The sequence below is a fragment of the Sinohyriopsis cumingii genome, chromosome 6, assembly GCF_028554795.1.
Source record: "Sinohyriopsis cumingii isolate HCF-2022 chromosome 6, ASM2855479v2, whole genome shotgun sequence".
In the NCBI taxonomy this organism is placed as follows: domain Eukaryota; kingdom Metazoa; phylum Mollusca; class Bivalvia; order Unionida; family Unionidae; genus Sinohyriopsis; species Sinohyriopsis cumingii.
The window spans coordinates 2,501,909-2,529,614 of NC_142966.1; the positions used below are offsets into that span (position 1 = coordinate 2,501,909).

Below are 27,706 nucleotides of genomic sequence, written 5' to 3' on the forward strand. Positions count from 1 at the left end.
TTTAATTTTTTAATAGCAACAATTACATCATTGATATTTTCGTATTTATTTATATAATTATATATTTAAAAGAAGAAAAAAAATCATTGGCCTATGTGTTTCACGAGGTCCTTTTAGACTTTTGTCTAGAGATTTTATCTTTGAGACTTTTGTCTTACAGATCTTTTCTTGTAGATTCTCGGCATCCTTCGTGATTTTTGTGGGACCCATGTGACGTAGAGCTTTAGGCATCCAAGGCTACTGTTTATTTTGGGGAGCGCATTACAAACATACCTCCAGCGAATTCTCTAAACAAAAGTGAAGCGAAATGTTAGAGTATTCAGAAGGCTGTCTGTGTATTGCATTCATGTACATACCCCCACCCCCGATCAAATCCCAGGGGTGAAAAACGTCACCCCCACGATTTGACGTGGGAGAGATATGTACATGAACGGCTTCGGCTGCCGCTCCCCAATTAAAACCATATTAATCGGTATCGCCGACATAATGTCCGTTACGAGATTCCATCCACTGGCATTGACAAAGTCGGGGACGAAAGTCAGCCGATTTACCACTGCGCCATGGTCTTATCTAATGTTATAGGATTTAAAAATTATCATATAGGTAACTATTGACAGTCTGCAGCTGATTTTCTGAACTGGATTCTAAACTGCTGAATTTAAGTTCTGAACTAGATTCTAAACATTACTGTGAAAATAACATTTACCTGTACTGACAATTTTTGATTTTATCAAACGCGGAAGTGTTAATGCGAAAATAGACTGCGGCGTAGTGTGCATACGATAAGACGGTTATAATTGGCTGTAAAAAAAAAACAGTATACAGTTCTGCCCGCCGCTGGATAATATATTACCTTTACAGGTAATGATATGTGCTGCGCAATCTCCTTGATGAAATCACCTTAATGAAATCAAGGGGGAGATAATTGCATGATTGACTTTTACACAGTTGCTGTAGAGTTATCTCCGTTATCTGCATCTACATAAGAAAATTTGATCCAGCTATTAAACTTGTATGAAAACGATGATTTTTGCACTTTATCTGTAACAAATCGAACCGAACGCGACTGAATACTGAAGTACTAGCCAGCCGCGCCCATTGACTGAAATATTCTCTCTTCACCGGTTGCTATATTTAAAGATTGAACCATCTTAGACCTTCTGCTCCCCCCAACATTCCCACGTGCAGAATTTTCGCTCTGCGTGATGGCTTGTAAATTGTGAATAGAGTTATTTAGTTTATCTCCGTTAAAATGATCGATCACAAGACTGTCTTTGATCACCCCATGAAAAACCTCAAACACAAAACGATGACAGAGATAATTTTTCTTACCCAAACGGTAAATTGGAGATAACCAGCATTACCAACTACAACAACTGGTTTCTTCAAGCTGCAATGCCTAACTATTCCATTACGAGACGCTTCGTAATTCTTGATTATAGGGTGTCGGACAAATTCCTGATTCATTTTATATAATAATGTTATTTGTCTAATTTATATTTGTCTCAAAACTTAGTTATATAATCGCGCTCACATTTCAGCACATCATTGTTATTTTTTTTATCATAATATCTTTTAAGTTCAAGGTATCTTTTCCCCCCGTAACTTGCACATAATTGTGTTTTACCCCTGACCCTAACACCACATCGCAGACACGGTATTGGTCCTGAACCCCCTTTTCGAATGCTTTGGGAATGTTCCCCGCAAAATTCTTTTGTGCAGGATTTGTTACAATGAGTTACAGATCTTACCTTAAACCACTTGCACTGATTGGTTTGAGGCATTATATATATAATATTTCTTATTTAAATGTTTGTCTTAAATATAATATGGAGGAGTTTGAGAGATTATCTGCAATCAAACCCCGGAAAGCTTCTAGATTCGATCTTGACAGACTAACCCCTGATTCGCGGAGGCAAGCCCTGACTGGTCTGTTTGATATTATCAGAGATGCCAAAGAAGAATTTCGTAATGATGGAGCATCTTACGTGTGGTCTACATTCAAAATTATACGCGACACCAAAGGTGTCAACGAAGTCATTGATGCTACGATGAGTGATGCACGAGCGAAAACAATTATCGATTACCTCAATCAGAAATATCATTTCAGAATAAAGTTTATTGTGCAGGCGGATTCCGATACGTGGATTATTCGTGACAAACATGACCCTGTCCTTGCTAATGGAAAAACCGCTCTGTTAAGTAAAGATTCCAAACCAGGAATGTTAACTGGGATTGATAAACCATATTAAGCTCGAGCGTATCCTGTAACAGCGGTCAGTTGTATCGAATACGGACATGGCGGTTTGTGGAACACCGAGCATAATATTAGCGAGATGATTTCCGTGGACATGGCCGTGTGTTATCCCGGAAGTTTTCTTGGGATGGGCGAGTGTGCTGAATATTTTAAAAGATTTGGTCATCCTTGTCATGAGATGGTAAGAGTATCAATTAATGGTCCATTACCTGATTTTGACCTGACAGGATTTGCTCGTGTAGTGTCGTTTGAATTCGCTGAAAATCTTCACCCTTGCTGTTATGTTTGGTTTGGCAGACACTTCTTGGAGAAACGTTGGACGCCAATAGTGTTATTACGATATATGCTTGACAGTAAAATATTGATATCGTTGGTTGTCAGTGAAGCAATTATATCATATCGGCCGCAGACTTCGGTTTGGTTACCAACACCGGAGCGTATCAGTCTCGATGAAGTCATCGAAGAATATGCGCAGGAATATCCGGACATGTCCGCGGATGTCACTGTTAATGATGCTTCTAATATTCCTAAGATTAAACTCAATAACAGTGAAAAAACAACAAAAGATGTCGGTAGAAGAATAATCGGTAAATTTACTCAGGTGGTGCATATGATCATAAACGGCATCACTCACGATTGATTATAGATGATGTTGAATTAGATTTTATGATTAATGATGCCACTGAGATAAATATACTTTGTAATCGGGAAGATGCTTACTTGTCTGACGGAACACGGTTGGGCTCAATTGTTAGTTACATCAATGGATAATCACCTCAGTACACACATCTAAGATCTTCGATGCTTGCTTATGTTTCTATAAATTTGCCATCGATGATAAATAGATTTCCTGACACTGCAGTTAGAGTTGCTACGGATTCATTTTATATCGATAAAAGATGTTCAGAATTACTGGCTCGTTTCACAAGTAATGATGAATCATGGAGTTCGTGGAGAATAAAAAAAGAAATGTTACATTGTTATTGTGAATCCGCTGATGTTGCGGTTAAGGATAGTTATTGCAAATCAGAATTATCAGAAATGTCGAATGTACCATCTGTGTATGATACAGTATCCAGACACAAAACGGTTTATTTGAACGGGCTAGGAGGTTCTGGTAAGACAACTCGAGCGATTGAATTATTTCGGAATTCAGATATGATTGTGCTAACACCTACACACAGACTCGCGCGGGAGATGAAACAACGAGGAGTCAATTCTTGTACTTATCACAGCTTTTTCAAATACAGCGGTGGTGTGTGAACTTCAGATCAAATGGGAGAGAAATATATTCCAAAAGTTATAATTTGGGATGAAATATGTACGGTACCGTTAGAAACATTAAAAACATTTCTCGATTGGTTATTAATAAAAATACTGCAGTGGTTATGTGCGGCGATCACGGTCAGCCACCTCCGTTTGTTGGACCATCTCCACACGAATGGTTGAAGAATTTTGTTGATTATTACGAAGTAGTGACTGATGATCACAGATCTCTTGATGCAGAATTAAAGGAATTTAAAACATTAATCAGACTACAACCGAATAAAATTCAATGTGAAATAATGCGCAAGGTGATTTCAGAAACTTCTTTGAACGACTTTTGGAAAACGAGGAGACCATACGATTTGATAGTGCCAAGTAGAAAGATAGAGACACACTTCAACAACAGTCATTTCAATTACACAAGAAAAAATTTCCAACACTGCCAGTGCCATTGTGTTATAGACCAGCTGATTCGCGGTTACAGAATATTGACGTTGATATACCAGGACAGTCAGGGAGGAAGCAGAATCTTGTGTTGAATGATATTGTCGCAGTTGATGTCAATGTTGTTGAAGATGCACTGCGCGCTGATAAATCCCCGTGGACGCTTGGATACGCAATGACGATTCATTCTTCTCAAGGACTGGCTATCTCTGATACAGTTGTTGGATCATTGATGATCGTATCGAGTGGTCAAACGTAGTTTACTTGGCTGTGTCCAGAGTCAGAAGAATATCTCAAATGCGGAGAATTGTCTTGGATGAGTCAATGATCAATAATGAAGATATTGACAACGATATAATAAGAAAAAAATTAGCTGGTTATAAACAAAGTGACCAAAAAAAAAATAATCGAGAATTTGACCTTGATGTTGAATTTATCATGACACTGAAGCAACAGCAGAATAATCATTGTGCAAGCTGTAATTGTGTAATGTTGTAGCAGTATTTGAGTAATAATCCAAGACAATTTACTGTAGATAGAAAAGATAATCGTCTTGGTCATACACGCGAAAATGTGATGCTGACATGTCTTGAATGTAATGGACGTCGAGGTGCTGGCACCAGTGCTAGTTAAGTGATCTGGGCGGTAATTGTGTGTCCTCGGGAATTACTTGTAGTTGTTCACGTGTAAACCCATGTTGAGGAGCAGTCGAATCCAGCCTGTAGATTGCTGGTCTACCAGTAGATCTAGTTATGTTAGATATCTTGTGTGTGGTAAATACTCCAAATAGGATCAGTCGCTCTTTTTTTACCGTTTTCAAGTTCACCTGGTTCATATAAATATCTCACAGTGACATCACCCAGTATTGGTTGTGCTGAAAAATCACGTCGTTGTGGTATATGTTTTTTGGTAATTGCGTTAATAGGTTTCATGTTGGTTGTTCGAGTAATTTCATTATTTAATGCAGCTATCACATTTGGTAATCTTGCAACCCATTTGCGTGATCTCTTGTCCTGAATGAATTCCTTCGCGTACTGATATCCAAATAACCGCTCAGCAAGTGTTCGATTAAATCGCTCAACAATTGCCTGATCACGGTGAATTTCAGTATGCCCTCGTCTCATGGTGACTTTATGTTGCTTCATTAGCGATGATACTGCACCCTGAAATTCTTTGCCAGGATCAATTTGTAATAGATGTGGCCATTGTAGAGGTCCTCGTTGATAAATTCGTTTAAACTTGCTGTTTTAGTTGTTAAACGTTCTGCATCTTTGTATCTACTTGCAACATCAACTAAAGTTAACGCGTATTTATATGTTATTTGACGTCTTCGGATTTTAATGGCATCATGTGACAGAAATAATATATCAGCCTGGTGAACTTCATTAGGAACACTAGCATCAAAATGTGCAAAGTGAATTTGTTTAGGCGGTGGTTGATAAATTTGCCAAATTGCCTGTTTTGATAACCAATTTTTAGCAGTAACGCGAGTAACTTTTGCTGCTTCAGCGAGTTTACTAATTGCTGCGCTACCCCTCCAATATCCTTTTGGGGAATAATAAATCGACTCCATTATAATTAATTACCAGCACCTAGCGCTAATTTACCTTTCGATGCGGATTTTATTAACAAACTAGCTAATTTTTCCTTGAGAGTTTTATCAGTGATGGAATTTAGCGCGTGAATTAATTTCACATCCGCCAGATGCCTATCTTGTAGATTTTTACTTTTATAACCTACATCATGAGCATGACAAGCCTTAGCAATAGCGTTTATCAGATACTCACCTGGTTTTGGTTGATCTTGGTCATCAAGTCTGATATCAAGTCTAGTTCCAGGACCGCAGTAATTATATCCTGGAAGATGTTTCTCCTCGGTATTTAGCCCACGGAGTCCCAGGTAGTTTTGTTAATTTTGCTGCGATGTCACCCCCGTGTTGTTTTTTTTTTTATACTTGATTTTGGCATTGACTTTGGTTTTGGCTTTGACTTTGGTTTTGGCTTTGGTTTTGGTTTTTCACCTGACTTGCCAGTGGAAATAAATTTAAATTTCTTTGTACCGCATCGTTCACACTTGCCCGTAACCGCAGATCTATTATTTTTTGTTGTAATGGTTGTTAGATCACTTGTTGGCGTGCGCGCCCTGCATTTCACACAATATAAATCCATATTTATTTTATATTATTTTAATGGAGATCACTGAATTTTCTGCTACAAGAAAACGAGAACTAGTTAAGCATATTGCTGCGTTACCAAATTCTATTCGAATGATTATCATTGGTCCATCTGGGAGTGGTAAGACGCAGTTGTTACTTAATTTAATAATGAAGTGGGATAAATTATATCTGGTAGCTCCATCTTTAGACGATCAGCGTTGCTACGAAGTGTTAAAAGACTTTAATGAAAGCGCAAAATCGTTACATGAAAAGGGAGATGATGTTGAATTTATAACCGATGTTAATGAAGCATCATCTGTAGATGATCTTGACGGGTCAATTAACAATTTAGTCGTGTACGATGATGCAATGCTGATAAACAATCAAATCCAGCTAGGATATTTTCCAGAGGCAGACACAAAAACACTGATATGATTTATGTGACTCAGCGGTATACACAGATCCCTAAAGTGATCAGGGATAACTATAATATTCTTGCTGTGTTTAACGGAATCGATACTCACACGTTACGAAATATTCATCAGACCTGGTGAAGCGGTGATATGGACATGAATAGATTTAAAAATTTCTTTGGTCGTGCTAAAATAACCCCGCACGGATTTGTAACAATTACTTTACACGATCCTCGAACACGGTATCGAATCGGGTTAGATAAAAATTTTAATTTATAGCAGCAGGGAGGGCGCGCCTCCAACTTGTCACCGACGATTGCGCATTTTTCCTTAAGTTGCATCGAAGAAAAAAAACCTATCAGCGATAACAGGTAAACCAATTTGTCATCGACGGAGTTGTTTTACGCTGAGTATCGCATTTTTTTAACGATTTTTGTGATCCCCCAGGAAGTCGTATTTTGGCGAAATACAGGTGAACCAATTACAGTCTGTTCGCCCCCACCCCCCCGCTGCTACTTGATATTATATCATCGACAAAATCAAACCGAGTCGGTTTCCATGAACTTTTCTCTCTAGTTAAATGATCCGCGAATGGTGTATTTCGACGCAAGATCTTTCATTTTTGTATGAAGAAATTCTGTTCGATACATCTCACCATTAGGTCTTACAGACTGATCAAATTTGTTGTCTTTGATACAGATACTTCAATCAGGTTTAATTAATTCGTCGTAGTTTTCCTCAGAACTCAGAAATAACCACACTGATACAGGATCATTCTTACAAATTTCGTTAATAAAATCAAATATATCTCCTTTGTAAAATCAAACGGTTCTATCTCTTGGAAATATTATTATAGCAGAAGTCCAAGCATGCGCATTATGATCAACGATATTTGTCAGAGCTCCTTTCGATAAATATTTTGGTTCGTATAATACTTCTCCTGTTATTTTGTTTTTACTATTATTGGAAATTTTAGTAATTTTTATACCTTAGCAACATCATTTATTGTAGCTCCTTTATCTTTGACTGATTCAGCCCATTTGTTCATTTTTTCACGTCGTAGATCTGTTAGTTTATTTCACATGTTGCATTTGTAAAACGTTCCATTACTCGTTTTGCAACACAATTCATTTTAGATAATCTCATTGGCATGATCATGATAATTCTGTTTCGGTTATTTCATAACGAGAAATAATTGTTTTAGTGTTGTTATGGGGGATCCGAGATCAACGAAATTTTCATTGGCAATCACCGTTTCGACAATAATCCGATTGACAAACTCTAGGTCTGATGCAACCTGGTTTAAATGTTGTGTCATTTCAATGATCTGTTGTTATATGTCGTTATTGTAGTATTGTGCGACACTTGAAAATAAATTTCATAGGTCACCAAGTACACGTGCGTGCTCAGGTTTAATGTCGTCAGAAAATGATGTGATACATTTTTCATTGATAAATGGATTATGGGTTTTATAATAAACATCATGCACAGTTCTTTTTAATTTATAAAGTTTTTTACCATCAGACGCAATAAAATAAGATTTTGCACCAGAAACTATATTACCATCCGAATCTCTCCATGGTTATATAAGCCTTCGTGGTTCTCTTTTTCGATATTCTGGATACTTTAAAAATATTTGTTTGTCTGTGGAGAATTCGACACATGTTGGCTGTGGCATCACTGCTGGTGGTTGTACATGTACTTCATGCACTTCTAGCCATCCTAACACGCGTCTGATCGATGACTGATATATACATATATATATGGCGTATTCTAGCGAGTTTACTTCTATCGCGGCTGATAATGTTGGTTCGTGAACAGTAATGGCTATTTTAGATTCTTTTTCTATAATAGATTTAAATCTGCTTCTACTTGTATACTCACTGTATGAGGTGGTGTCAGCGACCTTGGCACAGCGACGAGTACAGCGAGTGCTTCACAGCCACATATTGGCAGATCGGTTATTGTCTGTGTTGGTAATGTTGAATACCAGAGAGGAATATTTTGAAGATGAGTGCTTTGCACTCTGTTGACATATTTGAAAAATTCTTTTGGTGGTGCCAACCCATACGAATCAAAATAAACAACTCTACTTGGATAAATCACATATGCAACCCAATAAGTACCTTTTCCAGAACTTCCATCGAGATTAATGATACCAGTTTCAATACAGTTTGGTTGTTTTCTTAATTGGTCATGCATAAAAACAACTCTGAAGTTTCTGATGTTGAATTTTTTATCAGCATCAAGTAAATCAAAATTGGCTTAGGAAGAATCGTTTAACATTAATCTACGTGTCGTAAATCCTAAGTTGAATTCATCGTTCATTAACAACCCCATCCCATGCAGCGTTTCTTACATCACCTACATTTACGTTCTGTCTTCTAGATGATCAGTTGTATCCTTTGCAAACATCATTGATGGACCAGCTGATCTCGAGTAATTAACGCTGTATCTTGCAAGGCCAAGTATCGTCGTGGTAATATCAACGTTTTCCAGGTATGATTCATTGGGTCTTCCGTCAATCATGTATATGGCACTTTTAAATAACGCCATAATACCATTGTTATCAAAGCCGGGTCGATCACCAATTATAATTCTTGTAGCATCTGCTTGTAAAAGTCTACCTTCTACTTCAATGAATGAGACCTCAATAACCTGCTTGTATCCTGAACTTGCAGTTCGATTTGTCCACGCTGATTTGGCTCTCGTGCATCATAAGAATAATACTGATAATCGCGCACTGACTCATCTATGTCAAATTCTGGATCAGGTACACGTTTAAACATTTTATTATAATTGTTAACGTCTAACACGAAGACCACTTCCTGCTATTAGATTAGCAGTTATAATTTTTTCTTTTTCTGATAGTGGTACACCAGCCAACTCTACTACTTTTTTTATTTGCAGCTTAATTTATTATTTTACTGACATTTACAGGCATAACCTCAGTGCTGGGCAATTTTAATGGCGGAGGTTTTCGACGTATTAATCGTGCTAGTCTATCCTTGATTGCTGAGAATGCTTTACTAGCAACATCACCAACACCTTTATCATAAACAACATCAATCGGTATTGCTTTTGGGGATATCCTTATGAATCGGTCCTGAACAACATCACCGAGTATATCTCTGTAGGTAACTTTATATGTAGGTAATCGCGAATTTGTCACCCCGACCATGATCGGTCCACGTTGGTCGTTATGTATGATCATCTTATTCTATTATCACTGATCTAATTGCATACCCTCAATCACTGTGGTAATCATCAACGATCTCATCAATGAGAGACCGATAAACATTAATGTCCATGATATACCACTTGTAAATAAGCTTTGAAACATATCAGCTGCTGCATTAATAATTTCTGGGGAATTATTACCGGCTCATCTTCCGCCAATCAGAATTTCTAATCGTTCAACATCGGCAAGGACATTATTGGGACATGGAGCAAATAAGACCACTCCCCTGGTACCTGAACCAATACCAGTTCAAGTGGCGCGGGGGTAAAACTTGCATCCTGCCATCCTTCTTCTTCCTCACTTGTTGTTTGGACTGGTTGCTTTGATTGTTGTTTTTGTGGTTGTTGTAAACTGGATGTAGTTGTTGTCGTTTTTGTGGCTGTTGTTAATACTGGCTGTGGTTGTAATTGTTGTTGTTGTAATTGTGTTATCCCATCAATAAATGCAATATATCTTTGATCATTACTTTGGACCCGATCACTTCCGTAGCGTATACGAAACATCATCAGCGTACTCAAGTTTTATACATTTTTCTCTCCGATTAAAACTGCACGGCAAGTGAAGGTAATCTTACCGCGTTAATTTTTTCTATGAAGGAAATATTCTTTTTGGTAAATTTCTCATTCACTTCAGTTCTGACTCTTACGTGCTTTGGTTCTGATTCTGGTTCTGGTTCTGGTATACGATCCTTTGAAGTTCTCTTAGAATCTTTTTCTTTTATATAGTTCTTTGTGCTATTTTTCCAGTTACTTTAGCGGTTTTCTCCAACATGGGAAGAAGACCTTTGGTAGCCTCTGTAATAGAGGCCGACCGAAATTCTGTTTCGGCGCCGAAAGTTGGCAAATGGCCTCTTTCGGCGTAGTTTCTGTTTCGGCCGAAGCCAAAAAGTTAGCTTTCGGTTTCGGCCGAAAATGATATTGACTTTCGGTCATCAGCCGAAGTTCTATTTTAACTTTCAGAATGCAACGCTAGTGCTGCGTCTATTACTCGGCTTGTCGGCCGGTCAGTCGGCGCTAGGCAATTCTAGACAAAGTAACAAAATGAGCTAACCCAATTAGAGATAATCTCGTTATTGACCTTGCATTTTTATTTTTTGTAGGAACATCAAGGTACTTTTGCATTGATGAGTGATTTATATTAGTGCAAAACATCAAGGTACTTTTGCATTGATGAGATTTTTTTATTAGGGCCTCACATCAGGGTACTTATGGATTGATCTGTGATTTATTAGGGCCCAACATCAGATACTTTTGCAATGAGGAGTCTTTTATTAGGGCCCAACATCAAGGTACTTTTGGTTTGATGAGTGATTTATTAGGGCCCCACATCAAGGTACTTTTGGATTGATGAGTGACTTATTAGGGCTCCACATCAAGGTACTCTTGGATTGATGAGTGATTTATTAGGGCCTGACATCAAGGTACTCTTGGATTGACAAGTTATTTTTTTAGGGCCCCACATCAAGGTACTTTTGGTTTGATGAGTGGTTTATTAGGGCCCCACATCAAGGTACTTTTGGATTGATGAGTGACTTATTAGGGCTCCACATCAAGGTACTCTTGGATTGATGAGTGATTTATTAGGGCCCCATATCAAGGTACTTTTGGATTGACGAGTTATTTATTAGGGCCTCACATCAGGGTACTTTTGGACTGATGAGTGATTTATTAGGGCCCAACATCAAGGTACTTTTGGTCTGATGAGTGATTTATTAGGGCCCAACATCAAGGTACTTTTGGATTGATGAGTGATTTTTTAGGGCCCCACATCAAGGTACTTTTGGATTGATGAGTGATTGATTAGGGCCCAACATCAAGGTACTTTTGGTTTGATGAGTGATTTATTAGGGCTCCACATCAATGTACTTTTGGATTGATGAGTGATTTATTAGGGCCCAGCATCAAGGTACTCTTGGATTGATGAGTGATTTTATAGGGCCCAACATCAAGCTACTTTTGGACTGATAAATAATTTATTAGGGCCCAACATCAAGGTACTTTTGGATTGGTAAGTGATTTTTTAGGGCCCCACATCAAGGTACTTTTGGTTTGATGAGTGAGCTATTAGGGCCCCACATCAAGGTACTTTTGGTTTGATGAGTGCTTTATTATGGCTCCACATCAAGGTACTTTTGGATTGATGAGTGATTTATTAGGGCCCAACATCAAGGCACTTTTGGATTGATGAGTGATTTATTAGGGTCCAACATGAATGTACTTTTGGATTGATGAGTGATTTATTAGGACTGATAAATAATTTATTAGGGCCCAGCATCAAGGTACTTTTAGATTAATAAATGATTTATTAGGGCCCAACATCAAGGTACTTTTGGATTGATGAGTGATTTATTAGGGCCCAACATCAAGGCACTTTAGGATTGATGAGTGATTTATTAGGGCCCAACATCAAGGTACGTTTGGTTTGATGAGTGATTTATTAGGGCCTCACAGCAAGGTACTTTTGGATTGATGAGTGATTTATTAGGTCCCAACATCAAGGTACTTTTGGATTGATGAGTGATTTATTAGGGCCCTACATCAAGGCACTTTTTGACTGATGAGATTTATTAGGGCCCTATATCAAGGCACTTTTGGATTGATGAGAGATTTATTAGGGCCCAATATCAAGGCACTTTTGGATTGAGGAGTGATTTATTATGGCCCAACATCAAGGTACTTTTGGACTGATAAATAATTTATTAGGGCCTCACATAAAGGTACTTTTGCACTGATAAATGATTTATTAGGGCTCAGCATCCATGTATTTTTAAACTGATGAGTGATTTGTTAGGGCCCAGCATCAAGGTACTCTTGGATTGATGAGTGATTTTATAGGGCCCAACATCAAGCTACTTTTGGACTGATAAATAATTTATTAGGGCCCAACATCAAGGTACTTTTGGATTGGTAAGTAATTTTTTAGGGCCCCACATCAAGGTACTTTTGGTTTGATGAGTGAGCTATTAGGGCCCCACATCAAGGTACTTTTGGTTTGATGAGTGCTTTATTATGGCTCCACATCAAGGTACTTTTGGATTGATGAGTGATTTATTAGGGTCCAACATGAATGTACTTTTGGATTGATGAGTGATTTATTAGGACTGATAAATAATTTATTAGGGCCCAACATCAAGGTACTTTTGGATTGATGAATGATTTATTAGGGCCCAACATCAAGGCACTTTAGGATTGATGAGTGATTTATTAGGCCTCACAGCAAGGTACTTTTGGATTGATGAGTGATTTATTAGGGCCCAACATCAAGGCACTTTAGGATTGATGAGTGATTTATTAGGCCTCACAGCAAGGTACTTTTGGATTGATGAGTGATTTATTAGGGCCCAACATCAAGGCACTTTAGGATTGATGAGTGATTTATTAGGCCTCACATCAAGGTACTTTTGGATTGATGAGTGATTTATTAGGCCTCACAGCAAGGTACTTTTGGATTGATGAGAGATTTATTAGGGCCCAATATCAAGGCACTTTTGGATTGATGAGCGATTTATTATGGCCCAACATCAAGGTACTTTTGGACTGATAAATAATTTATTAGGGCCTCACATAAAGGTACTTTTGCATTGATAAATGATTTATTAGGGCTCAGCATCCACGTATTTTTGAATTGATGAGTGATTTATTAGGGCCCAACATCAAGGCACTTTTGGGTAGATGAATAGTTTATTAGGGCCCAACATCAAGGTACTTTTGCACTCTCTACCAGCTAGGGGATGTAGACTATTCCTGGTGCACTCTCTACCAGCTTGGGGATGTAGACTATTCAAAGTGCAAAATTAGCTACGAAAACCCATTACATGCAGGACTATGGTGTATGCAAGTTTTGTCGGTTGGTAGACTTCTTGCAATCTTATTGCAAACAAGTGAGCTACTATATAAGCATGCATTTCATATTCATACACTTTGTGTTAACAATGTCAACTAAAATATCATATGCTATCACTTTGTGTTAACAATGTCTACTAAAATATCATTTGCTATCACTTTGTGTTAACAATGTCTACTAAAATATCATTTGCTATCACTTTGTGTTAACAATGTCTACTAAAATATCATTTGCTATCACTTTGTGTTAACAATGTCTACTAAAATATCATTTGCTATCACTCTGTGTTAACAATGTCTATTAAAATATCATTTGCTATCACTTTGTGTTATCAATGTCTATTAAAATATCATTTGCTATCACTTTGTGTTAACAATGGTATGTCCACTAGCATAGTAAGTATATCACGTGACTTATCTATGATAACATTGGCTGAAATCAGTGTGCTTTATTGGAGTGCCATATCCTGCAATTTAATGAATAACTATCTCTGTTCTATATAAATGGAACACTATATGATGTCAATTACTTCATAACTGTCGCCGTTCTGAAAACTATATCATGTAATTTACTGAGTAATTGTCTCTCTGTTCTACGCCAATCTCATTATTCATTTTGAAAAAATTATCTAAATAATATATCATAAAATAAGAAAAATGGCAGCTGTAAATTTGTAATAATCGACTTTATTTCACATACGTGTTTCAACTGTAACAACATCAGGAAGTAGCTATCTATATATTAGAATTTTTTCATCCTGTGAAGAAAGGTACATGTAACCATGGGAAACTAAACAAATACCACAATTTGGCACCAAATAGGCAACAATTATACAAATTACTATATTACCTCTATGAGAGTCCCACTAGATTATTTTGTGGAGGTGACTTTGAGGTTAGGTTCTGAAACTAAACTAAACTAAAAATCCCAAGAACTGCTTTGGCAAGTGAGACACTTTGTATACTTGAAATTTATCCCAATCCACTGATTGCTAGAAATAAACTTGAAATGGTAAACACTCATAAGCATGGAAATATCAAAGACATTTAGCAATAAATTTCCCATGAATAGAAAAATCATTTTTTTGGTATAACCAGTGCTAAAATGTGTTACATCTGTCCCATGAATGCAAGGACAGAAGATCGTCAATTGCTACATACAAGTAATATTTCTAACATTTAAACTGAATCAAGATGAGTGGCCAGCTGTGAACTTTGTAAATGCTTGGTCTTGCATATTTTTTAAATGGCTGTTATCAGATAAAAATGGCAATGACATCACACTTCACACACAGACATGGTGCAAGGGTACAATATTGTGCTTGACAAACATGCATTGCCTATGGGTACAAAATGACTCATAATGCAATGATGATGGTCATCGATTATTAGTAAATACACATAACTGAAGGTAAATTAGGATTCTGCTATCACAACATGACTAGAGCATTGGGTTTCAATTATTTGTATTGAATGCATTTCTCAAACTTGTTTATAAAACAAAACAATGGATGGAAAATATGCAAGAACTGATGCAGAACCAAAGCATAATAAAATTAAGTTGCAAAGAGCACACGTCATTCAGGAATTGTAATCAGAAGGCTTTGAATAGACTAAAAGAGTTGTCACACTGAAATTTTTGAGACAATAATTCTAATTGGTGTACTGTAAAATTATTTCATAAACGCACTTTATTGCAAAAATATGCACATGGGCCAATATAATGGGAAAAGATCTATTACTACTCTCAAAATGCTCAATGAATATAACCTGTTACTAACATCATTAATACAAGAAATGATTGTCAAAGTTAAGAATGGTTAGCAACAATTAATCGCATACAATCTATACTAGGAAATGAAGTTTCACTCTAAACCTGCACACATGTCCTGAATTAACCTCACTCCTACACTTTTATTAGTTTTTTCACTCATCTTCAATAACTTGCTGATCCTGCATTAGCAACTTATTTTCTTTGTTTATTTTGCCATAGGAAACACATTTTGACAGCTTAAATTACAGTAATGCTAAATTGATACTATTTTCTAAAGTGACTTGCATTGTTTTGTATTTATAAGTGGTGCCGGGATGCGTAGTGTATAATGTCATAAACTTTTCTGAATATGGCTATTTGTTAAAGTGATACTTAGCTTTTCCTGACTAATTATGCAAAGATGTAAGGGAGATAATTTTTCTAGAGATTACAACCTTGTATTTGGTTTCCCTTGACTCAAAAGTCTCTTACTAAAAAAAGAGAGGATTAATAGTGAAACCAATTTTTAACCAAAATGAAACAAAACAGGAGGAATGGTGAGCAATTTGCTCCTGTATACATACCCCCACCTCTCATATCCAATCCCTACCCTCATGATGGAGATGGGTCTAAAGTCGATTCTGAATTGAATACAAGTGAGATTATTTAGATCCAGGTGAAAATCAAGTGTTATCATGAAAATAATGGAAACAATAACGGATCAAAAATCCACATCTTCATGGCACATGTACCATGAAATTGCAAAATATCTATAAATCAAAAAGGGCAATGACTCCCAAAAATGGTAGGAGAACAATGATTAATTAATATGCACATCTTCAGAAAATGAGCATATTTGCACCAAGTACGCCAGAAATGCATGACCAGAATTCACAAGATTTTGTAACAGTCAAATACTGTATCCAGCTGTGAGTCAACGAGGGTAATAATGCATACACATATGCACAGTGATTTGTCAATATACACATTTGGATGATAACCATGACAGTTCTAGGTGTTAACCATCACAGTACAAGATGATAAACATTAAGAGACCAAACTTCACTTTGGTTCCTAATAAGCTGCAAGTCAAGTTGTTTTCACAAGATTTTGTATTTTTGTCATACATAGCATTCAGCTGCAAGTCAAAAAATGGAAAGAACTCTGAAAAATATGCAAGAACGATTTTTTTGTGTCAATATGCATATTTCATCTAAAGTTTCATGGTGATCCAATAAACACATACAAGCAGCTCCAAGCCAAACAGGCAGTCATTTCAGTTAAAATCACATAAGTATGGTGATTTGACTATACTATGCCTATCCTCAGATGATGACCATAATGTGTACCATATTTTTAAACTATTTGTATACATAAAATTCTGTTGTATACTTTATTCAGCTGCAAATGACAAAAAGGGCAAGAGCTCTAACAAGAGGCCAAGATAGGCCTGATATCACTCACCTGTTTACATAACATTTGCATGTAATCATTTCACTCAGTGATTTTTTCACATGATGACCATTACATTTACTAAGTTTCAAGGTGACCCACTCAAAACATCAAGACATTCTGAAGATAATGTGACAGACCTGAGGACATACATGAAGAATCTTATATATCCCCCCATTATACAAAAGATACCATGTCTTTTTATGAATGATTAGGTGATGCACGACAATATCAGTTTGTCATTACTAACCTGCCATGTACACATAATGCAGGGGAAAAGGCCACAGTTGATGAAAGGAAAAGGAAGGGACAGTAGTATGTGATAAAGGAGAACAGATTAATAATCAACAACCTTAAAGTTGTGAATTCACAAACATGAAATGCAGTTATCCTTCCTTAACTATCTTGAGTGGACATCTGTTTGCAATGACCCCTCTTCAGTGCATACTGTTAACATCTCATACAGTATTCAATTGTTGTAACTGGCCATTAGTTTCTATACATCAATATATGTACAGTTTTATAATACAATTGTATTTTCATTGTAACATGAAAATATGCTAAATGACACAAAACAATTATCACACCCCAGCAATCAACATGCATCCATTCTAAAGCTTTGCTACATTAAGGTCATTTACACTTCATACATTTAGACTATGTCAAACAAGTTTACAATACAGAATTCATAAACATGCAATAACAGAAATGCACCATGAGACAATGGAATATATTACAAACTATGATGAAACAATAATGGCATTCAAACATACGTCATACCTATCACTGAAAGATGAGGCATTTGATACTTTAAGTATAGCACAGTCCACAAAATGACCTTTTGACAATTATTTGCATGGAGGGTACCTTTAATGCATTTCCTCTAAGTTTATTTAGCTTGATGAAAATGTGATACAGTCTATTCTTACTAGCCTGGTTTCCATTTATCTGAAAAGTGCTTATGTCACTATGTCAATGATATACAATCTATTCTCGACATTAATAATATGCAGTTGATTCTTGCAAGTTTAGTTTCCATTTATTTGACGATCTGATGCATGTTTATATGCCATCACTATGTCAGTGATATACAGTCTATTCTAGTTAGTCTGTCTTCCATTTAATTATTGGTATACAATCACAATGTTCATTTTATTTTTGCAAGTTACAAATCTGAGACCAACTGACATTGCCTTCCATTTTATGTGACTTGATTGTGACTCATGCCTGTTTTAGGAATAATGATACAAAACAGAATCTAGAAGACAGCAAAGCTAACCTGTACATATTTATTCAGACACAAGAGGTCTGTATTTGTCAATGACCAGAATTATTAATAATGAGTGATCCTGTGGGGAAACTAAGAACTAATATAGGTCACTGTGACCTTTGTGGTGATATGAGTATTCAGTAGTTTTGATGATTTTCTGGAACCAAATACACTGTACATTGCTTTTTGCCAAATCTGTGCAAAAAAATTCCCAATCAAAACTTTAAAAACACCCATCCAATGCAATTAGTATAAAAAATTCACCTTTTAAAAGAATTTAACTGAAAAATGAAAATAGAAAAAATCTGTATTGAGTATTCATATCCCCTGCAGATCAGTCTCAGGCAGATGTAGCATAATTTCAATTAAAGTATTAAAGCATTTTGCTGATCTATTCCATAAAAGATCAAAATGTATCATTGTAAGGACACCTCATTAACAATGTTCCATGCATGCAATTCATGCACTAAGAGACAAAACTATCATAATTCTAAATTAGAAACACATTACTGATCTCTCAAATTTGTGTGGATGATTTTCAGGTTGTAAAGAATCTGACAAGGGAAAAGTGCATGAACAGAAGACCTTATTCAAGACCTAACAAACTTAAATTCCTCATACTCTAACCCTCCTAAACACACATAATCACTGATACCAGTATATCTCATTATATTGCAGCAACATTCAGTCACTTCAGTCAAACCTCCATCCACATTTTCTTAAATCCCTCTCACTCTGACAAAGTAACATCCATCCACATTAACATTTTTTTCAATCTCTCAAATCTGAATCTCTCTCTCATTAAATGATCACTTATTTCACCCATGTACTGTAAATTTTTAGTCAAGTGATGAACCTACAGCATAGGTCTACAGTATACATATCTGGGCTTTAATAAGTTCTGAACTATTTTGACTTTGCAAGATAAATTACCATGATCAACATAACTATGGATGTAACGAGTCAACTTAACCACAGCCATATAATTATTTCAATGTTCAAGAATCTATTCTGTTTATAGAATAATAAAAAAAAGTCCCAATATAACATTTTTATGCACAAAAATTCCGAATTCCATGGATTTTGGGCCCTATTTTCAAAACTAGACAAATCCCTGGTACAACCAAGAGAGTTCAAAAACTCACCTAAACAATAAAGGTGTATATAAAATAATCACATGAGTGCAAAGGTCACAATGACCTACTTTTTATATCATGGTTTAGTACATCTTACGATGCTTGCTAAGCTGCATCTAGGATTAAGTAAATCTGGACAATATCCCTCTTAAAGTTGAAAAATGGTACGTTTGGGGTGGGGAAATTTGGAAAAAAGGGAACAATTTAGATGGTGTCCATCTATAGGGATTAAAACGTAACTCAATGTGAAAGAAGAACACAAGCAAATGTTATAATCTATCTGCTGCCATTAAAATAACGTAACCAGGCCAAATTTTCAAGAACAACTCCTAGTTGGCAGACAACACTGACACTGTTCTACTGAATCTAACTGCTTTCTTGTACTATATTACCAACTCTATCTTAATGAGAAAATCCAGCCACAATCCAGTGATTGTGTTTTGACTGCTATTTTAGTTCAGTAAAGAGCAACGATACCAACAAATGGCAAAGTAAGCTGAACTAGAGATGCGTTTTCTTTCATGAAACGAATATGTCTAGGCATATTCAGCCAAAGATGATCTGACATTCATTTCAAACAAACTTAACTGGTAGTTATACCAAATTCCTTGGCTACCATTGCTCTTCAAGGTAGTTATACCAAATTCCTTGGCTACCATTGCTCTTCAACCATGTGAAATGGAGGTCCACAAAAAACAATACTGGACAATTTGTATATTTCTTGGAAATAAAACCTAATTCATGAATATTTTACCCAATTTATTATTACATGATTATGCCTGAACAGATTCAAAACTTTTAAATTTTTGCAAGATCATCACAACTGTATGTTCTACATGCAGCACTGTACATGCATATTGACTACAGTGTACAACAACCTCATTGTCCAAATTTTGGCATGTCCACCATATGGATAAAGACGTATCCACATGACATGTTTTAAGACTATGCAAACTATAACAGCCCACAAAATGATCTCATCATGAAAAATAGGTCATACTGACCTACTTTTTATATCATGATGTAAATCTTCTCATGCTGCACACACATTTTCTCAATGTACCAGAAACAGGGTTTATAAATTAGGGATAAATTAGGGTGTGACACTTTTACATTTGGAAAATCACCAATATAAGTGTATACAATTAAAAACTTCCTAATTGAAACAGAAATCTTTTTAATTCTAATGTCCAAACTATTTGTAAAATACAGTGTCTGAAAAATGTAATATCTCTGTTCATAATTGTACTTCGCTGAGGAATGACTGAATGTAATATAACAATATAACCACTCCATGCAAAGAGTACTTCATAAATTATCCTCCTGAACATAAAGTTGTGCAGTCATGCAAGTTCATCAAAATGTAGTTTCTAAATGGCCTTCTCTAATAAATTCCGCACAATGTGCTGTCAAGAATAGGTACATGTTGAAATTGAGTAATTTAGGTACATTTTGAAGTTGAGTAATTTGTCAAGCTAAAGCCTTTCACACATATCCTGGTTTTGTAAGTCATACTACACACATGCTGATATAGAATTTGCCATTTATCTTAATTTACAAAAGGATACAATCAGTGTATACATAAGCTGCTGTTATAAAATTTGAAAATTCAAAGTGTTAGACTGGTAACTTGACCTGTCTTTAAATCCAGTTTCTAAGAACCAGTCTGTGAAAATGGACTACAATGAACACTTAGTACTAATCACAACAATGCCAGAAAGAATATCCAACTGTTGTGGCAATCACCATAGGTGACAATAATAATAAAACAGTAAGAAATAAAATATTGTGTCAATACAAATGAATATCAGGTATGTTGATAAGTGATGTCTTAATGTAGACACTCAAATAAATGCAGATGATGGTACACTAAACTGTATGCAGATCACTGACAGCAATATATACGGACCTAGAGATCAAAGGCCGACACAGAAGCTAGGTGTTTCTTTGGAAACCAGAGCTAGATATCCCATCATTTTCCATGAATCAAAACAGCAGTGGGTCAGGTGGGAACTACACCGTGGTCTTCTTATCTTCAACATCAAAATCTAACACTAGCAACTTGGTCTCTTCTGTTCCATTACGACTTCCAACAGCACAAACTAATTTTGTATTATTACACCGTACACGCCAAACTACCCCACCACTTCCACCACTCTCTAATGCAACTAAGTTCCGCAGAAATTCTCCAGACTTTAAATCCCAAATTTTGACAGTCCCATCATCTGATGATGTTATCACAAAACGCTTGTTGAACTGAAGGCAGGTTACAGCGCTCTGATGTTTGTTTGGACCTAAGAAAGTATATAAGTACATAAGAAAGTATATAAAAGCAATATTCCAAGCAGTGTTTAAGATTCTTTTTTGTGATAACCAGTAGGCTGACCAGTCTGTCAGCTTGAAAAAGGTGGTAAACTGAAGTTGGAAATTCTGAACATTTTGCATGGACAATCATGGCTGACTTGAAAAAGGTGGTAAACTGAAGTTGGAAATTCTGAACATTTTGCATGGACAATCATGGCTGACTTGAAAAAGGTGGTAAACTGAAGTTGGAAATTCTGAACATTTTGCATGGACAATCATGGCTGACTTGAAAAAGGTGGTAAACTGAAGTTGGAAATTCTGAATATTTTGCATGGACAATCATGGCTGACTTGAAAAAGGTGGTAAACTGAAGTTGGAAATTCTGAACATTTTGCATGGACAATCAAGGCTGACTTGAAAAAGAAGCATAGGCATGGTAGAAAACTAAGGTTGGAATTTTGGAACATCTGCATGGAAAATCAGGGGTAAGCAGGTTGAAAACTTTACTATCAATGGCATATGTGATGCAGTGCATGTTCATTTTGTGACTTGGTGGATTTAAAATATTTTACTGACATGTAAACATATATTTGCCATTTACACTTTTATCAATATTTATCTGAAATGTTTATATGAGTTCGCTTTAAATGAAATTAAAAAATAATCAAGAAATGAGTTTTCAAAATGATTACAACCAGAGACTTCATTCACAGTAAAAGTTGTGCCTCTGGAGTAAAAGGCTTAAAAATGTAGCAGAGAATATTTTCATTCTTATCTTATTGTTAGTTGATGATTATTAATTTTAATTAATTCATTCATATTCTTTACTACTTTTAATACAGATGTATGTTATCACCGAGAACACTAGTCCTACAATGTATAATGTTGACCCTAATAGCTAGGATGGGTTGGAGTTGGGTTGAGTTCTTAACCCTTTACCTCACAGAGCATATGGCTTTTTATCCCACTGATATACATGTAGCAAAGTTACCCAGGGCAGTGTGCTATAAATAGAACATCTGTTACCTATTTGACTCCATACACATAGTCCTGCCTGTTAACTGTTAAGCAGTGTAGTGTATGTTACATTTAACAGCAATTTTAACTATTTGACATTTTTGGTGCACATATATTATGTATGGAAAGACTGAAGAGTAAAACCCGATCATTATAGCTGGATAATTATTTTTCACAGAAGAATTTTTTCATGTGCTTTAAAAGCTTGAGAGAACTTGTTCACCGTCAAGTCAGTGAAGCTGCGTGACCAACCATAGCTGCCATTTCTCATACTCTAAATTTACAAGTTCTTTGTCTGCATCAACATCGCTAAATCATCTGAATTGGATAATTTATAAAAAAACTAATTGCTGCCTACATCAATATCAGAGCCTTTATCTAAGTTATTGAAGCTTTCATAGTTGTGATTCTAAAAGTGAAAACTCAAGTATGTACTGAACAAAATCTGATCCATTTTGGTGAGTGTAGAATATGATCCAGTTTCTTTAAATAGCAGATTTTGACCAGAGCATAAACAGTGGCCACATGATCTCACATAATGGTCATTCACACCAATGTATGTAGTATCTAATTGGGGGTTTGCCCCGAAGGTGGCACAATGAAAACCCACTCAAAATAGCCGATGTTTACAGCAGGTGTTGAAAGGTACTTCCAAGAGAATGGTGTAGAAGCGTCAAAAGGCGCTTCCATGTGAGTCAGGTAGAGGCGTCCAAAGGCGCCTGCATGAGGTAAAGGGTTAAACTGAAGGACCACAAGAACATGGGTGAGTTCAATATTATATTAAGCAACAATATCATGCAAACCTTTGATTTTCTGTAAAATACTTTTTATCAATTGAAAAGTTAGTTTTATTAAAAATCAACTGGACTGAACTGATTTACATACATACTAATTTCATTCTTGTTATTACAAGTTTGGAAAGAAATTGTTCAGTTTATGCTTTGTGACCATTCATGCAATTTGGTTCATTACTGTGGTAAATGCAGACTTGAATGATGCTTGATCCTTAGCAATTCCTTATGAAGGCATGGGTCTCATTCTGTCTCAGAACTAATTTTCTGATCATCACTGCTATTTCACAATTCAGAATCAGAACTCTTCATTGGTCAAATTTAGCATTCAATTGATAGTCAATATTATTCATGGAAGTATGCATCATGTGTAGAAGATCACAGCAGTGGAATATCTGGTCTCTGTCACAAAGATGATTGTTCTGATACATTTTTGCAATGTCAGACAAAATTAAGCATCTTGGTGACCAAGCCTAAAGAAATCCAAGATGTCATTTCATTAGTACTGAATCTTATGATAATTTGGCCAAAGCAGCAAACTGTTAGAAATTGTTAGAAATACTGGCTTTTTTATTAAAAGATTCATCAACTCTAAAACCTAATGAGTGGATGGGAGGATACCATGTTTTGAAAGTAGGGTCTCTGATTATAAAAACAGCTCCACCAATCAAAGGAATGGCAAAGCACATGATGAATCCAAAGCTGTTTGAGTAAAATAAGAATCTTCACAATGTGTACCTGATCATAATATGCAATGTCATTCGCTTACTTTAGACACTGAAGTGCTAACCACTGTGCCACTGCTGTGGCTAATGGATTGGTAACATGTTCAGGCAAGATCTTATTTGCATGCATGCATCTCTTACCGTCACATATTTATAATTTAAGCATATATTCTGAGTCTTATCAAAACTGGATCAGACATATAGCCTCTCAGAATGTCAGCCAATTTGATACAAGAACACTTCATTAATATGCATGAATGTCGCTCATTATTGAACCCATCCAAGATCTTGATGACAGCAGCCCATATTCCCAGTAACTGAAATCAGATAAAAAATATGGACTCCCAAGTGGTAACAAGCAATTGTTGACTGTATTGACTCCAGAGTGGTAACAAGCAATTGTTGACTGTCTGTACTCCAGACTGGTAACAAGAATTGTTGACAGGTGGATAATGAATGATGTTCAAAAGATGTAGGGCCATCCTTTAATCCTTGGCATTACATGGGAAATGGACTTTAGAATACAAACTTAACTGCATTGCCCTCAAAGGTGGCAAAAACGTGCTAATAAGGAGACTTAAACATTATGTGAATATTGTGATGATTAATCAGAAAAGCAAGTATCTTTTAAATCTAAACTGATCTGTATAGAATTTAAGATACCAATCTTCATTTCATTTATCATCTTCAGCTGCATTCAGCCATGAATAACAACATTTTTCAAATGGATTTTTTCATTTAATTCTGGAATTGCAGGCAACAATTAATGTAAAAAATAAATGGCAAAAAACTATTGGCTTCCACTGAAAATTTGTTTCAAATAATAAAATCAGATTTAATTGATTAAATCCCAAGAAACTTTTCTTTTACCTTGCAAAGTTTGTAAACACTGTCCAGTCGTAATATCCCAAACTTTGACCGTAGAGTCAGCATTTCCTGAGACTAGAATGTTGTCTTTTAGTTCAAGACCACTAGTCAGTGACTGATGACCAATCAATGTGTGCAGACAGTTCCCTGTCTCCACATCCCAAACACGGATGGATGTATCCAGTGATCCACTCACAATATGAACACCATCGAACTGTCAAAACAAAAACAAAAAAGATTAAATATTAAATATTAAAAAGCAACTTAGATAATTAATAATAATAATAATGAGGACTTTGTATAGCGCCTAATCTTTAGAAGCTCTAAGCGCTTTACAACATTAGACAACACCTATAAGATAAAAAACATATAATAATATTACAAAAACAAACACCATGAAATTAGAAAAACATTAAAAAAATAAAAAACATGCTGAGAATATTTCAGGTAGGAAACATTATTAGGTCTTTAAGTTTGTTCTTGCAGTCGAAATAAGTGAGTTTTGAGAGCCCTCTTGAATGTGATCACTGTGTCTTTGTGTCTAAGTTCAGTGGGCAATTCATTCCACGTTGCTGGGCCTTGGTATGCAAAAGAACGCTGTCCATATGACTTTGTTTTCATAGTGGGAATAATAAGTATACGACTGTCAAAGAGGAGCGTAAGTATCTTGCTGGTGTGTACACATGGGTGAAATTGGATAGGTATGTTGGACTAGTCCGACAGTGAAATGTAGCACAGAGAACAAATTTTGTGTTTGATTCTGGATTGAATGGATACCCAGTGCAGGGTACAGAGCAGCGGGGAGGTGTGCTCTGATCGTGGTACTCTAAGTATGATCCGAGCAGCTGTGTTTTGAACTTTTTGAAGTTTCTGGAGTAGATATTGAGATGAACCAGACAGAATTGAGTTACAATAGTCTAGTCTTGAAAGTACTAATGAACACACAAGTGTTTTAGTGGCATCAACTGAAAGATATTTGCAAATGGAGCTGATGCATCTCAGCTCAAGATAGGCAGCCTTGCATTTGTTCAAGACATGTTGGTGCAATGTGAGAGTACTGTCCAGAGTAACACCCAGGTTTCGTACTGATTGTGTGAATTTAATGTTGGCGTTGCTGATATTTATTGTTTGAGGTAAAGGATGTGAATGAGAAAGTCTTTGTGTTGTGATCAGAATGGCCTCAGTTTTATCATCATTCATCTGCAGCTTGTTACATGTCATCCATGATTTCACATCAGAAATGCACCTCTCTACACCTTGGATGGTAGCATAAACTTCAGTTGGGTGGCTAGATTTGTATATTTGGGTGTCATCAGCATACAACTGGTGAGACACTGGATTGAAAGGAATAATAATTAAAAGGAATAATGACCCTGACAAGATGTTCACAGTAACACAGTCAACATTTTTCAATAAGTTAGACCAATTTATGATGTGCTACAATTGTCAGCTTGGAAAACATGCATTTAAAATAGAGTTCAGAGTTTAGCGGGCCTCAAGGTAGATTACTTGTATTTAAATAATTGAGTTACCCTCTTTATATCAAGATATCATCATTATTATTAATATTTTTATCATTGTTATTATTATCTGAGACTGATGCAGTGAAGGCAGACACTCTAACCACTAGGCCACCAGAGCAGTCAGTAAATGATAATAAGCAACAGCATGATCATGCTGATGTTTTGTGTGAAAAATATGGACTGTTTAAAGCATGTATCTGGTTCATTGACAGATTCCAATTAATCTAATATGAAACCCAGATCTGGCTCAAACATGGACAAGCCAGTATCTGGTTCATTGACAGATTCCAATAAATCTAATATGAAACCCAGATCTGTATCAAACATGGACAAGCCAGTATCTGGTTCATTGACAGACTCCAATTAATCTAATATGAAACCCAGATCTGCATCAAACATGGACAAGCCAGTATCTGGTTCATTGACAGACTCCAATTAATCTAATATGAAACCCAGATCTGCATCAAACATGGACAAGCCAGTATCTGGATATGACCACAATGAACATATTTTCTTAATTTTTATTAAATTCTGTAAATCTGTAATTTAAGTGTCTTTTTATTAACATTGTGTCAAATCGTAAGGGTTGGCAGGTATAACAGTTGTGACGATATTTCATCATGGTGTTTTTTGCAGCTTATGCATCTGCTATTTCATTAAGGCAAACTTTAAACCCAACAAAATATGAAAAATCTAAAGTTTTCTCCCTTTAACATTTTTAACAAGAGTCTGAAGAAGGGAGTGATGCTCCACTGGGCAATAAAGAATTTTCAGAAATAGAATATATATTCTTCAGCAATAACAAGATTTTCAAATTAGCTGTTGTGGTGTACATATTGGCTGTCAGATTGGCACAACTTTCATTCAGGACAAAGTAGGCATCATTACAAGTCTTCCGGTCAAAACATCATGGCATAATAATAATCCAATCAGGGTGATTAGAGACAAGATTTTCACAACAACTGTCATGGTAGCCATATTGGATGTATGACTGGCTCCATTTTTATTAAGGTCTCGCTGGTAAATTTTTAATTTTGACACCTCCCTAATTTTTAAGTAGAAGGCATGAACCTAATTATCATAAACCTAGCATTTATAAATTCACATAGAAGCTAAATTTGAAATGTCGTTTAGATTTACTTTGAGTTCGGCTTGGGAATGGCTTGGCTTGTTTGGTGACTGCCTGTCACAGTTAGACTAGCACTGAAGATCAAATGCATAGATTAAATGTATAACTTGGGCTGCAACTG

The 27,706-nt window shown here is 36.0% G+C and overlaps 1 protein-coding gene across 2 annotated transcripts in view; it reads right to left on the minus strand.

Moving 5' to 3' along the window:
• Positions 1-14,285: 14,285 nt before the first annotated feature.
• LOC149796276 (F-box/WD repeat-containing protein 7-like) overlaps positions 14,286-27,706 on the minus strand; it is a 91,309-nt gene continuing 77,888 nt past the window's right edge. For both annotated transcript variants that reach the window (XM_089960915.1, XM_089960913.1), the window contains exons 12-13: positions 24,937-25,147; positions 14,286-21,523 (exon numbers count right to left, since the gene is read on the minus strand). In XM_089960915.1, coding sequence (XP_089817041.1) covers positions 21,243-21,523; positions 24,937-25,147 — 492 coding nt within the window. In that variant the 3' untranslated portion in view covers positions 14,286-21,242. The remainder of the gene's footprint in view (positions 21,524-24,936; positions 25,148-27,706) is intronic.